Source organism: Hylaeus volcanicus, chromosome 1 (assembly GCF_026283585.1).
Source record: "Hylaeus volcanicus isolate JK05 chromosome 1, UHH_iyHylVolc1.0_haploid, whole genome shotgun sequence".
NCBI classification, from domain to species: Eukaryota; Metazoa; Arthropoda; class Insecta; order Hymenoptera; family Colletidae; genus Hylaeus; species Hylaeus volcanicus.
Genome location: NC_071976.1, coordinates 36,628,619 through 36,642,811, shown reverse-complemented (window position 1 = coordinate 36,642,811; position 14,193 = coordinate 36,628,619). Strand labels below are relative to the sequence as shown.

Below are 14,193 nucleotides of genomic sequence, written 5' to 3'. Positions count from 1 at the left end.
ATACATAGATGTATCTTACGCAGGAACGTAACAATGTTTGCTCGGTCGCGAGGGCCAGACCTCCAGTGTTCTGTTTCTTTTGAATTACTTATTAGCTAATCGAGACCACTATGCTCAAATACATATATCATCCCGAGTGTTTGTACTATACGTCGAGTGGCTGGAATGAATTTATAGACATCGTACAATGTTGCTGTTGAATGTTTTATGTTAATATTTCCGAGGCCTGTCATTACGATCCGTCGATCGATACCGAGCACTTATAAACCGCAAATGAAAGGAAGAAATTTGCTGAAACGATAAAACTCGAATGTCTAAATACTGTATTATCATCGTTATATATATGCAGCAATATACAACGTAATACTGAATATCGAAACACAGAATAATATGTACATCAAAATAAAGTATAATCGCCTATACACTCTAGATTCCTTATTTTCATCACAAAGGAGCAATTAGTGATCACCGATAGCGCATTACATTTATTAAATAACAAACTACCAGCAATCTGTATGCTTCCTTAATAGAATTTAATTAAATAACATCGAAGGAGATACTCTCCGCAAAAGTGACGTTCATGCGTCTATATCTTCACGCGTCCTACACCAACTAATAATCACAGTACGGTATTAGTAGCACCGGTCTAATCACTTTTTAATTCCAAAGAAAATTACGAGCTATCCTTGGATAGGTCTCCTTATTATCCAGATGGATAGGTATCCTTGGATAGGATAGCTATCCTTGGATAGGTCTCCAGTTCACTGCGAGACAGCGAGCAATCAGCCGCCACCGCACGCTATCGATCTAATTCGCTCTAATTCGATAAAATTCAAAGAGCAAAGTCGCAACTAGCGATTCAAGAGCTGCTTCGCCTAGCTGCGAGTTGGCGCGGCGGGGTAATTAGCGATTTCTCAGTGGTACCGATCTAATTTTCTTCTGGGCAAATTATCGAGTAGCGCGCAGATAGAATTAGCCGCGTCGGCCTGGCTGATATCGTTAAATTGCCACATTCCTACGAGACGTCCGGAGTGCATCTCCCTCGTTATATCATCATCGTTCATCAGCCTCTGGTCTACGCGGCGCGCCGTATAAATATATCGCGTTTGGATCATCCTCTTGATCGCTCGCTCGCTCGCTTGCGCGCGCCTCCGTAAATGATTGGGCTAATTTTCCCTCGCCAAAACGATGACAATAATAATACGTCTTTATTCCGTCGAATTAAACGTGGCACAACAAGAACCGCGCGGGTACGGTAAGAAAATATTGCGGCTTGGTTGCAATTATCCTGGAAAGGCTGGCCAGAGTTGAGCAGGATGCTGTGAAGAAGTGTTTCAAGGTTTTGATTTATGGCCGACTCGTTTGCGCATTGAAACGGTCGTTGCTACTGTGTTTATTTGTTTGAAGTAGCAGTTTTCAAAGTTACTGAAAGGGACTCCAAATAGAAATGGGACGAAAAAACGATAAATAGTTCAGAATTAGTTACTATTAATATAACTGATTTGACGTATATTAATGTTCTTATTAGTAGTGTTGATAGCGAGTGAATCAATCGTTATTCGACGAACGTGGCACATATTATAGGATTCTATAGAGACATGATATGATTATTTCCTCGTGATCACATATTAATAATAAATACATCATATTCGCTGCAGTGTGCAAAATAATTTTACATATATTTTGATATTTACTGCTCTATATGTACGATATATTGCACATATCGTGATGCAAAGCGAGGAATCACGGAAAATTAGGTAACATATGCGTATAATTTTCTTGGAATAAAATTTTGGAACGGAGGCACTTATTAATAGAGATATGTGGTGTATTTAACCTCGTTAATGATATTGGCACATACATGCACGTGTAGCTTTCAAGTTATTTTAAATACTAAAACATGCGAGTAATCAGTTCAACTGCGAATCAAAATTCATAATGAAATTTTTCATTGATATAATAGAGGAACATCGTCACGAGATACATAAAGGTCATGGGTCGTAATTAGCAATTTGAATTTTTATTTAAGTACTTTGCACAAAGCATGCAAACTATGCACCTATACCAGACAGATTATCTCCATCCTACGAACAAATAATTATTTATGCAAACAAACTATTTATATTATTCCTTCTGATACACTAACGAAGAAAGTCACAAATGTAATTTCATTTCTAATACGATGAGCTGCGAATAAAGTAAATCAGTAGTTGAATATTTATTATGAATATTGTTTTGTACCCAGCTGGTAAAAGATTGTCGCCAACTAGGTGATAAATGCAAGCGATACGAGTCACGACTTTGTGATAAATGCAAGTGATTATCATTGACTTCGCGATGGGGACAAGCAACTGTCGTCATTAGTCACTCAACCGAACAAGTACATTTAGTAGAGCATCGACTATTAAATTCAATGGTATTCATTTACTAACATATTCCTATTAATATCATGTATAGTAAGTAGTTTCGATATATTTCTTTCTCTGTTTTCTATGGATTAATTAACACATTCGCGACCGGTAAGAATGAAAGTAATTTAAAAGTAATAAAGAAACAAGCCATCGTACATGAACATTTGATAAGAAGAAACGAACCTGTCATCTTCGTGTCGGGTAGAAATGAAGTTGTCCCGGAGACGTAGGTGTTCCTGTAGAAATAACCAACCAAGTAACGAGTAACAAAGGTGAATGATATTGTCCCCCTTCAACGATAATCATCTTGCTCGATGCTAAGTGCAGAAAGTAATAACGATTGTTGCGAGAGATAGGTGAGAACACAGATACGATCTGTTGGTGAAAATTGCAGTCATATCTGCGGAGAAAATAAATTTCTGTAAATTAACGTTTGTAATTTATGAGTAACGTTTACGTGTCGCGTACGTACCCGTTCTCGAATCTAATAGTTGTACGAATCGAATGCACATAGGAAATAAATGAAACGTGATTTTACAATCTAGTTCTCGCGTTACTTATCTGTTATACGTATTCTAAATCGCGCACATGTTGCCCAAAAGCCTGGGAAAGCCAGTAACTATAATATTAAATGACGAAACATGATGTTTAGATAGTTGATCTTAATTTGTTTAATGAAGCGTTCAGCAGCGTTGCCGTGAATTATGTTCCTCCGCGGCCGTGACCGAATTTTGCTTCTTCCTGGCTGAAATAATTCGTCATCCTTGAAGCAGCATAGTTTTTACCATTGCTTCACCAATAACGTATCCGGTATGAATGTATTATTGATTTTATATAAAATATACTTAATTGAGTCGTTTAGTAAATATTTGTATAATATTAAAAGGTGACAGTTATTTAACAAAATACTGTTCAATGTGTATATAGTTTGTAATATTAAAAAATTGACTCGAGTTCATTTTAATCTAATTAGAGGTATTAGATATGGCAGCTTTTATTGCGTTCAGTTGACGCAAAGATCAAAGAAACAAAGTTGGCGCGTGAAAATAAACGAACGACTACATGGCAACAGGTGGACATTATACAAACGTAATTACAGAAATCGATAGTGTTCTTCAGTCACTTCCATTCGCAGTGTCATTGACTTGATGGACTCGACAGGATCCATTAGAATCATTAACGTTACATCACAATTGTTCCGTCGAGGTGATAACAATCGATGGATTCGCACGTTGAATAACCAATGATACAGGAGGGAGGAAGCTACCACGCACGATAATGAAATATTGTCCGAGTCCCGGGATTAATGAGAATCTCGGATGTTTCTTAATTCCAGTTTTATGTCTATATTACGTCTGGAAGGCAGAATATCAGATTATACGTAACGGTACGGCGCCAAACATGCAAATATTAACAGCCGAGGACTGCTTTCGCTAATAAATTTTTTAATCAACGGCGCAACTCAGCCATAAAATCAGCAATTGCTACTGCGTCTCTTGACCAACAGATTCAATTATTAATTAATTATTGCCTGCGTATAACACTGTTTTATAGTAGAATCAAATGTTGGATAATCAACGATCCAGACGTACGATTGGTGCTTTATGCTCGCTGAAATTCCACTAGTTGTCGTATCAGCGATGGTTCAGGAGTCGCTCATTATCTTACAGCAGTAATTTATTAAGTTGTAAATTAGTCTACTGACACGGGGTTCCACTAATAGAATAAACTGGTCGTCGTCGACAGAACGCAACGCAACGCAACGCAACGCAACGCAACAAGAGAAAATCGACAATCTCTTCGCAACCTTTTATTACGCAATTCATTCTCGTTTTTTTAAAACACTGAATCCCTTAATCATCGTTGCATTCGGACTAACATCCAGCATCTAGATCCAGAGCGATCATTTCAGTTGCAACGTTTCCGTATTGCATGCCAAGGATGACTCGTGATCGACATTAACTGCAACTGCACACGTATCGGTCACTGGTTGAGATTCCAGTAATTGCTACAATTTACCTTGCGAATATCACATAAATAGTTTCTTTGTACAGCTGGCTGCTACAACTTTTATCGTAGCGGCGTTAAGGAATATCTTGACACGATGCAGCGTTGCTCCAATTTTTGCAAGACGTGCTGACCGTTATTTATTAAGCCATGGAAATAAACGCGCAATTCATACGCGTTAATAACATCACGAGCATAATTCATCGCTAAAATGTGCGTAACGCGCAACGCTTCAATCGCTGGTGCACAGTTTAATATTAGGCGATGACCTAAACATCTAAGGTATTCTCAATGCGACACGCTTAGTGTGTCGAACTTTGACGGGTCGAAAATATTTGTTTTATAAAAATGAATTCGAGAGACGAAATGTAGCAGAATTGCTGTTTATAATCTAACCTCAGAGATATCCTAATAGCTGGAAAGTAAAAACTAAATAACACACAGAATAGGATAGATACGAATAAGCATGCGGCGACTAACAAGCTCTGTAAACATGTAAAAGTTTATACGAGTCAGAACAAGTACGAGAACAAGAAAATGTAACAGGTACGAAGTAATATGTTGAACTTGAAAAGAATTCTGGCGAGACTTTAATGTCAGGATAAAAGTATTTCGTGTCGTAATAAATATTTGTACCAGTGACATTAACTCTACGATAAATATTAGTAACAGCAAGATGATTACTGCAATAAAACGTGATATTTATCAGTGATAAAAATCTAAACTAGTTGTGCTTTTGATGTAGAAACATAAATATTAGCGACACCCAACCCTATCTCAACATAATTAGTCACATCATGTTGATTAATATCCTATACTGTACGTAATGTTATGCGAAGTTTAATGAAATACCGACTGTCGTCGCATCTACTTGACCTAGAAACAATCTAAAATAATATTTATAATTGTAAATATCGAAAGGAGAATAATTATTTGTACTGATTAAAAAAATTGATTTACCTCAAAAATAACATAAATTGTAAGGATTTTAGTGTAGTCTGTCAAAAATTCGACCATTTTTAAATCGACTATTCTTCAACTTTTACACGGGTTTACTCGGGTTTTACTCGGGTTTATCATTTATTTAGATTCGTACCAACTGATCGAAGAAACTGATAGTTTCTTGCACTCGATGAATCTTAAGCGATTCAAAGTATTTTTCTCACACGATTCTTCAGAACCAGGTTGAGAAACTCGCGTTTCTACGTACAACGTGCATTTTAATCGGGTCGCGGTGCGTTTTCCAGGCATTCTGGGACCTAATCCAAGTAGAAGTCGTGTGGAAACTTTGTCGTGTATCGGGCTGCACGGCACGGTAATGTCTGGTCTGGAAAATTGAGACACGGTCTTGGCTTTTCATCAAAGCGAAGAGTTTGACCCTGTAACCTCGGGCCTGGGGGGGTTACGTCACATCCTGAATCTTTATAGAAGCGGGCGTGTAATCGATCGCATGAAAACTGCCTGGTGGCGCTTTCGCGTTGAAATTGCATTTTAGCGAATACAAATACCTCGGTGCACCTCGAGCATGTGCCACTTTTGTGACGTCGACGCCCCGAGAGCGCCATTTAGCGTCGTTAATAGAGTTGCATCAGCGTCGAGTGCACGGTGATACATCGATAGGAGTGGTTCGGCAAATAGATCGGGGCTGAAGATATGTATATGCATACGTTACAAACGGGAGAGAGAAAGGATCGCACCCATCTAAGCTTCGACGTTTCTGCACAATCGTACTTTGTCTACAGGCTGATACCCATAAATATTTTTAATGGGATTCGGATTTATCCTCCATTTTCCGTCTATTTTTGTGCTCACTTTATTACTGCTTTTACTTTTGCGATAAAAACGTGCCGAGGCGAAAACAAGGAACGCGAAACGTTGCATCAAGTAAAAACGAAAGCACGCGGTGAAAGCAAACTCGCATGATCACGTAAACTGCACAGCTGATAATTACAGTTCGTAGTTGTAAAATGTTAATGGGGAAAAATTAGATACCGCGCGGTATCGAGTGAGATAAAAACAGAGGTCGCACGAGTATCGAGTAATTTTCTCGAGCAATTTAGCACAAGATCAGCAATTGTTTGTTTATTAAGGACCGTGTACGGGACTCCATTGTGTTGGTATAATAATACACTTAGATACGGCACTCGGGAGAAAATAAGACAATTGTCCCTTCATCCAGGTAGGCGACTGCATTAGTGCGTTCATGTTTGTTCAATGGCTACCACATAATGCAAGGTGAATATGATTATTGGCAATAACGAGATGGGGACAACAAAACGAAGGAAAATGATGAAAATCTGAGAAGCTAAAAGGATGGATTTATTTCCGTTCCATTGAATAATTTATCATTCGGAGTGTACTATAGTACGTGAAGCACATTTCAGAGATAAATTTAGCAGTTGAAAATAGTAAAGTCAGTTTGTATGAAGGTATGATGCGTTTCATCATGCTTCTGAGTTGTACTAAGTTTTGTGTGCAATAACCTATGAATTAGGAGGGTAATTAAAATTTTTTAATTCGGTATAAGGAATTATACATACATATATATATATGTATGTATATGGTATTATTGAACAGTATCAATGATATTTTTTAGATCATAAGATTCGTTGTAAGTTGAAAACAAGATCGAATACGAAATTAATAATTAATATTACCTTAAACGTACGATTTAATAGTAATAAATAATATTATCGAGAAAAAAAGAATAATATCGAGTTTTATCCTTGATTCTGATTTAGATATACGTTTATACGATTTTACTTTATCGTTTTAAATTGCTCAATCTATCCTCGAATCATATAACTCACCAATGGTAATCTGAAAATTGAATTTTAGATATGGCACCAGAAAAAAACCAATACTTGAGTCTCGATCGTTAGTTTCAGGTTCTGTGTTGTGTGTTTTGTGTTTTGTGTTTTGTGTTCCAGTCGCAACCTCCATTCCTGACAACTATTTGTCTTCATCTGTAGTACGCTGTTCATTGATCGTGGCAGAATAAGGTCTTCTTAGTATGAATTCCGCCAACTATGGTGCAAAAGTCACAGTAAATGGTACATTGATTAATCCCATTAGTGTTTGTAGATCTTGGGAAACTATCGCAATAAAAAGCATGAAAAAATGGAACTGAAAATCTAGAATAAATTCATCTTGACGTATAAAACAGTTGCTTGTCGAAGCATAATTCTTAATTTGTAATTTCTTAATTTGTCTTAAGTATGATCAACACGCGCACGCACAGCGTTAAAGTTGAAATTTATTGAGTCAACTATAAATTTGTAGAATCCTTATTTTATAGATTTCATTTTAGAATAGATCTCATGCAGCTCTCGTGAGTACATCATTCATTTCCAATTGTTTATACAGAGAGTTTACGCTTGTTTCGAGGAATTACGTTGCACGATAATTTCACGTGGACAAGTTGACGATGCTAATGCGATGGCCTGGCATCCTTACCCATCGTGTCCTTCCCGCATCGATCCTTTGAACACAGCTGCCAACAACCTGTTCTGGAATCGTTAGATTCAATCTAGACGCACCATGATTCCAACAACGAAACGGAAGGTATCGATTCCCAATGGAAACTTAAGTACTTGCATCCTACGTGAAATTGTTATGCATTCGATACAGCCTTTGTTATTCGATCATTATACTTTAGAATTAATATCAAACGAATTGTGTTTCATGTCTATGAATTCTATTATGCTTCTACGAGTAATTTCATATTTTCCTCTATTTCGTACTTAATATTCATATGCAATAATATATTGCATACTCTTCTTTCTTAAATAAACTGTAACGAATAACTATTTCCAACAATTCAAATTTTAAGCATCGAATGATTTAATATAATTTGAAATTTGGGCAAGTTAAGATTAACACAACTTTTGTATTTTATTGCGAAGAGGATTAATTAATAACTTGTAACACCGCAATGTTCCGAAAAGCTTACACGTTTTATAATCCACTTAATATGTAGTCTGTTACGTAGCTTACTAAATTTTATCCATATTTTATGTAGCCTGTTATCAACAATATTCCTTGCAACACACCTATCCCTCGTGAATATTACTAAACAATAAATAATCCATGAATAGTAAGAATAATTGTTAGCGTTCAGATAAATTTCTCGCCAAGTTTATAAATTATTCCAACGACAAATTGTCAAGCTCACACGGACCAGTTTTTCCCATTATAGAAATATTCATCAGGTCCTTTACTTCCAAGTATTCAAATGATTTCACGGAAAAGGATCTGGAAAAGAAAACGTTCAAGCGGCTATCCGCAGGCGCCTAACTTATTTCAATTTTAATCTCTCTAAGCCGGTGCCGCCTTCTAATCTGGTCAGGTGCTCACTCTCGCATCTGTATCTAGTTCTGCGTTCGACTATCGGCAGGCTGCGTTTTAATGACACACGGACGGGGATTCTTTTTCTCTCTTCAGGCATCATTGATCGACCGTGTCCATTTCCCATGATTGTCCTATCTATTATTGGCCGTCGCGATCTTATCGTGGCACAAGTAATGGAGGCGCGGTAAGCACGGTAAGCGCCACGACGCTAATGGACTTGATCCGTCGCGTTCGATGGAAAATGAATTCGCGTACGTACGCTCGGTCCGTTCCCTACTTGACCGTTTCATAGTCAATCGAATATACGATTTTCTCTTTGTAAGGTATCGAGCCGTCGGCGTCGGCGTCGGCGTCGGCGTCGGCGTCGGCGCCGGCGCGCGGCGTCGACGAGCGAACGGCACATACATGTTATCTGCGCTGACATGTGTCCCTTAGACGTCGAGTTTTCCTAGAATCTGCAATATCGTTCGTGTATCGTACCGCGAAAAGGTGATACAGCTGTATGTAATTGGCAGTATATCGCGTTTAACATAATTTATTAAGTAGATGACAGCTATCGGAGCACTGGTCTCCGATACAGGAAATGCTGTGAACTTGCGAAATTATTAAGACCGATACGGGCTTTTGTCGCATTCACGTCGCATTCGGAACGGTATTGTATATTCTGCGAATATTAAACTTATCGATAATTTATGGATAGCTGTTGCACGATACAACTATGAAACCGAGACGGAAATTGGTTTTATTAAAGCCCTTCTAACACATTCCACTCTTCCCTAATCTTATAAATATTGTTATGTAACGGTGTTTAACGGAAAGCGTGGCATGTATAAACGCTGCATGCAAGTTGCTTGGCAGCTTTGTGGGAAAACCGTGACCCTATGAATACGACGACGAATTACCGCGTGACCGCATGGTTATTCATCGACTTTGTCGTACAAATCATTTTCAGGGTGAAACTTTATATCTTGTTTTACGGATTCGCAAAGGTTGCGCGACGATTATTTCCCTCGAGCATCGAGTACTAAATTCGCGAGTAAACCACCGTGCGTGCACTTGCTTTGTTCGTTAATGTTATTGTGGACGTATGCAAGTTTTATTATGTAACCCCACCACAACGGGACAACGAGACACCTCCGATGCAGCCTTGGGCGTTCGATCATTTTACTTTGAACGAGCCGCGTGTTTATTCGCTTTCCTCGGAGTATTATGATGTACTTTATAGCCAAGTTGGTCATCGACTTGTCATATATTTTACGCGATACATACATTTTATGCTATTCAACTGGACAAAAACTAAAACGGTGCTGTTTTAACATTTTTCAAGTATCATCTAGAATATAATGAAATAAAGATATCGACAGGATTAAGAATAAAGAAGCTCCTAATCACGTTGATATAGTGTAGGATTATGATTAAAACAAAACAAAGTAGTGTATATTTATAACGGATTAAATAAAATTTGATTCTTGGTCAAAAGTAATTCTGGTTTTCGCTCGGTGAATAAACACTTTAAAATCTCAAAAGAAGTCTTTTTAATTTTTATATGAATTTGACATTGGTCTAGGTTTAATCGTGAACATTCAAGACATCCGTCAGCGCAGTATAATGTCGGAACCTGATTTTAATCCATTTATTATAATTCACAGCTGTCCAATGTATCGGGTGTCGAAACGGTATCGTTTACACTGTCCTACATATTAAATCAGATGAGGATTGTTTCTAATGTACGCATTCTCGAGGCCACTGGTCACGCAATATCCACAATTCTGAAGAAAACAAACACGAAGAATTTCAGATATTTTCTGCACGGACTAAGGATAACGATTAAATTTTTATCTGTAAAATCCATTCTTTCACTATCGCCGACAGTTGGAACTTATTAGTTCCATTAATAGATAAGGAAAAGTTCGATATGTCTTTAGAAAAGAGAACGAGGGGAAGGGTCTTAAAGTGACCACCCACGTCGACAAGTTATCATTGGACCAACGCTGATTGCCACATATGTACATATATGTACACCGTAAGGTTCAACTCACATTTCATTGAGAATACTTGACAATATTTCAGTGATGTCTTAGAGTAGATTGAACTACGAAAATGTTGAAAATTTTGAAAGTTACACCTACTCTGGTCCCTCGCTAATATCTTTTGTAAAACAGCAATTAATGTACTCGTGGATAATACTGCATATAGATCGATCTTAATAAAGATTCGTAATAAATGGCTACTAAAGTGTTCTTTAAATACATGCCATTCAAAAATATAATAAATAATAATTATTTATTGGACACATTAAACAAACGTAATAGAACGTAAGAGAACAAACGGGTCTCTTTTATCCTTCCTAACTCCCTTCCCTTAGTGTGATCATCAATTATGAGGTATAGAGAGAGATACTAAAATTCTGATTGTTATTTAACCAATTCCTCCTCGGTATATGTATATACTTGTTACATGTTTGAAATATCTCAGGTCTCATTTATCTCAACATAATGCTTTGAGAATGGGATCCAATTCTTACCACTTGCAGCAATAAATTTCTTCTGGTTCTTAGAAAGACTTTGAGGTAGGTATCTGTGGGACAGGAAGATCCCACTGTTTACCCTAGTCTTCACCTTGTGATAAAACCACAGACGTGGTGTAGCGATCAGCTCTGTATGTTTGTTGCGCTTACCGACTTTGGTATTTCTATCGATTGTGGTCCATGAAGTGGTCAGGCTCAAGCGTAGAGTGCGCTACATGGTTACTAATTGATCGTGAGGTCGGTACTTCAGCTCATGAAACAGAAACTTGGATAAATATCCAGTGTAATGTATACTTAATCATCGGTGATGAAGTGTTTAGATCAGGTCGGTGATGCAGGTGATGTGATATTTAATGTAATAACACACTTCAATTTCCTCAGAGTGTACAAACAGTTTGGAAAAGGACATAATCGTATAGAAATGAATTTCTGTTAAATATGAGGACTTGACATAGGTCTACCGGTAGTCGGTGAGGAAGGGACCCAAGGGGCTACAAATACCATAAATTGGATCGAAACAAGCTTTATACAAAACATATTATTAATATAATGAAATAAAATACGTTTACTATGTACTATACATATAAATTTTACCATCAAAATATACTCGTATACATACTCTCACTTATTTGCTAAGTAATCTAACCAATGATTTTCAGACATCAGACGCTACATGGAGCACCATTTGAGATTTTGTGAAAATTTGAGTATGTTGCAAACTTTAGCGATGCTTAAAATGTAAGAAAATTCATCTAAATATTGTTTACATATTTCGCTTTGTTTCCCGAGTCCAACTTATTTTTACACACCCTTCAGAAAATACCTCGGCACGGAAACCGTAATCACAGAAACTGTACACTTCATGCTAGGAAAAAGAACTTGCGTAAATGCACGAAAACAAATATCGATTTTGTTCACGATTTACTTTTTCACCGACTCCAATCACACTTCACGATGAACGAGCCGTGTCTCCAGAAAATAAATACTCAAACAGAAACTTTCACGTTACGCAACGGGGACGTAGTTAAATGTATTTCGTTTCTGTCGGCAAACGAAGAGAGGGGTTTTAAGAGTACAAGGATATCCAAAAACGATCGGTTCGATGGGCAATTGTATAAAACCTTTCGACACTGAGCTTCATTCAATTGCGAGCACCTCCTTTACTGTCGACACCAAGCCGATTAAGGAATCTGGCTTGCCAATCATCTTTATCATTGGGGGACCAGGGGCTGGAAAAAGTTACAAGTTTCATTAATTTTTAGTCCGAGTATCGCTCGATAAATCTCTTCTATCGTACCTTGTACAATTAACAATAATAACCTTAATGGTACATTTTAAATAAACGTATATATGTACATACGTGTATTCGGAATGGGTACACTTACTATACGTAAAGTAAATTTTTAATTTAATTATTTTGTGAAATATAATATTATATATACGTGTATATATTTCCCTGAGTGTGATACGAACTTATAAATATTGTTCATATAAATTTTACTTATACACATCTACATATATACAGAGTTTAGTTGACCCATTTTCTACAACTCTCAGATTACTCTGCAAATGGAGACGAACTTGTTGTCGATCATTCCAGGAACATTGTGCTCAAAGGTGGCAGAGAAGTACGACTTCCTCAAGATAATCAGCGCCGATATTATCCGACAAGAGGTGGCGAAACGAACGGAGAGAGCATTTGTGTTGGCGCGAATGATGTCGGAGGGTCATCTGGTACCAACGGATATATTGCTCGAATTGATTACGGTCAACATTCTGACCAATTTGCACGACAAGAAAGGTATCATCGTCTCCGGGTTTCCGAGGCGGAGGAGTCAGTGCCAAGTGTTCGACAGGGAAGTGAGGCCACCCGATCTCGTTTTATTTCTGAACGTACAAAACTCGGTCCTGAGCGATCGAATCATGGCCAGAAGCATCACAACCACTGAGAGACCATTCATCAACTTCGATATCATCAAGAGAGACATCAGGGAATTCCATGAAAGAAATCTACCGATAGTTAAACACTACAAGAAGCTTTTGGCGATCATCGATGGAAATAACGACGCAAAGACCGTGTACGAAGAAGCATGCAGGATTATCGACGATCTTCTCATGAACTTCCAGAGAACGTCAACCTCGGCAGAAGTAAAAACTGTTGCATCTTCGGACGAGGTTATAGACGAACTGGAAAGAACGTAGATTTGAACATTCTTCTCCGTGAACGATTTTTATAAACAGATTAGGTGTTCCGTTAAAGGGAACAGTTTGATAAACGTCTTAAAATCATATCTTTGGTACAGTTCGGATAATGTTTAAGGACTTATTTGATACACGTTAAATACTACTTTAGCAGTTTTTGTTTGTGGAATCAATTGTTGGTGAAAGAGATGTGAGTTTGGTGCCTACAACTCTTCTCCGTAAACAATTTTTATGAGTGGATCAAGTGATCCATTATGGGGATGAATTTTATGAAAATTTTCAATAAAAGTATTAAAGTCATATTATTGATCCATATTATTGATCCAGTTATTTGCGCATGTATTTATTATAATTTAGTAGACGTTAAATGTGATTTGGTTAGTTTATGTACAAGATATGTGTAATTAGATTTTCTGCGTCGTGCATGGTAATTCAAAAAACGAACACTCCGGTCTGCATATTTTAAGTGACGTTACGATATAAAGTATTCTAATTAATTTAGTCTCCGAGAACATGGGATTTTTTAATAAAATTCAGTATAAATTTAATGTTACCAAGACAAACATTCAAATATTGAAAATATTGCAAATGATTAACCACATTTATTCTTTCTCTGAAAAAGATTGAAAATCACACGATAACATTGATACTCTCTCTCTCTCTCTCTCTCTCTCTCTCTCTCTCTCTCTCTCTCTC

At 37.4% G+C, this 14,193-nt stretch overlaps 1 protein-coding gene across 1 annotated transcript; it reads left to right on the top strand.

Annotated features, from left to right (window-relative positions):
- Window positions 1–12,397: 12,397 nt before the first annotated feature.
- Window positions 12,398–13,497, top strand: LOC128876677 (adenylate kinase isoenzyme 1-like). The gene is made up of 2 exons (XM_054123221.1): window positions 12,398–12,533; window positions 12,896–13,497. The coding sequence occupies exons 1-2, from the start codon at window positions 12,398–12,400 to the stop codon at window positions 13,495–13,497; spliced, it is 738 nt and encodes a 245-aa protein (XP_053979196.1).
- The last annotated feature ends 696 nt before the right edge of the window (window positions 13,498–14,193 follow it).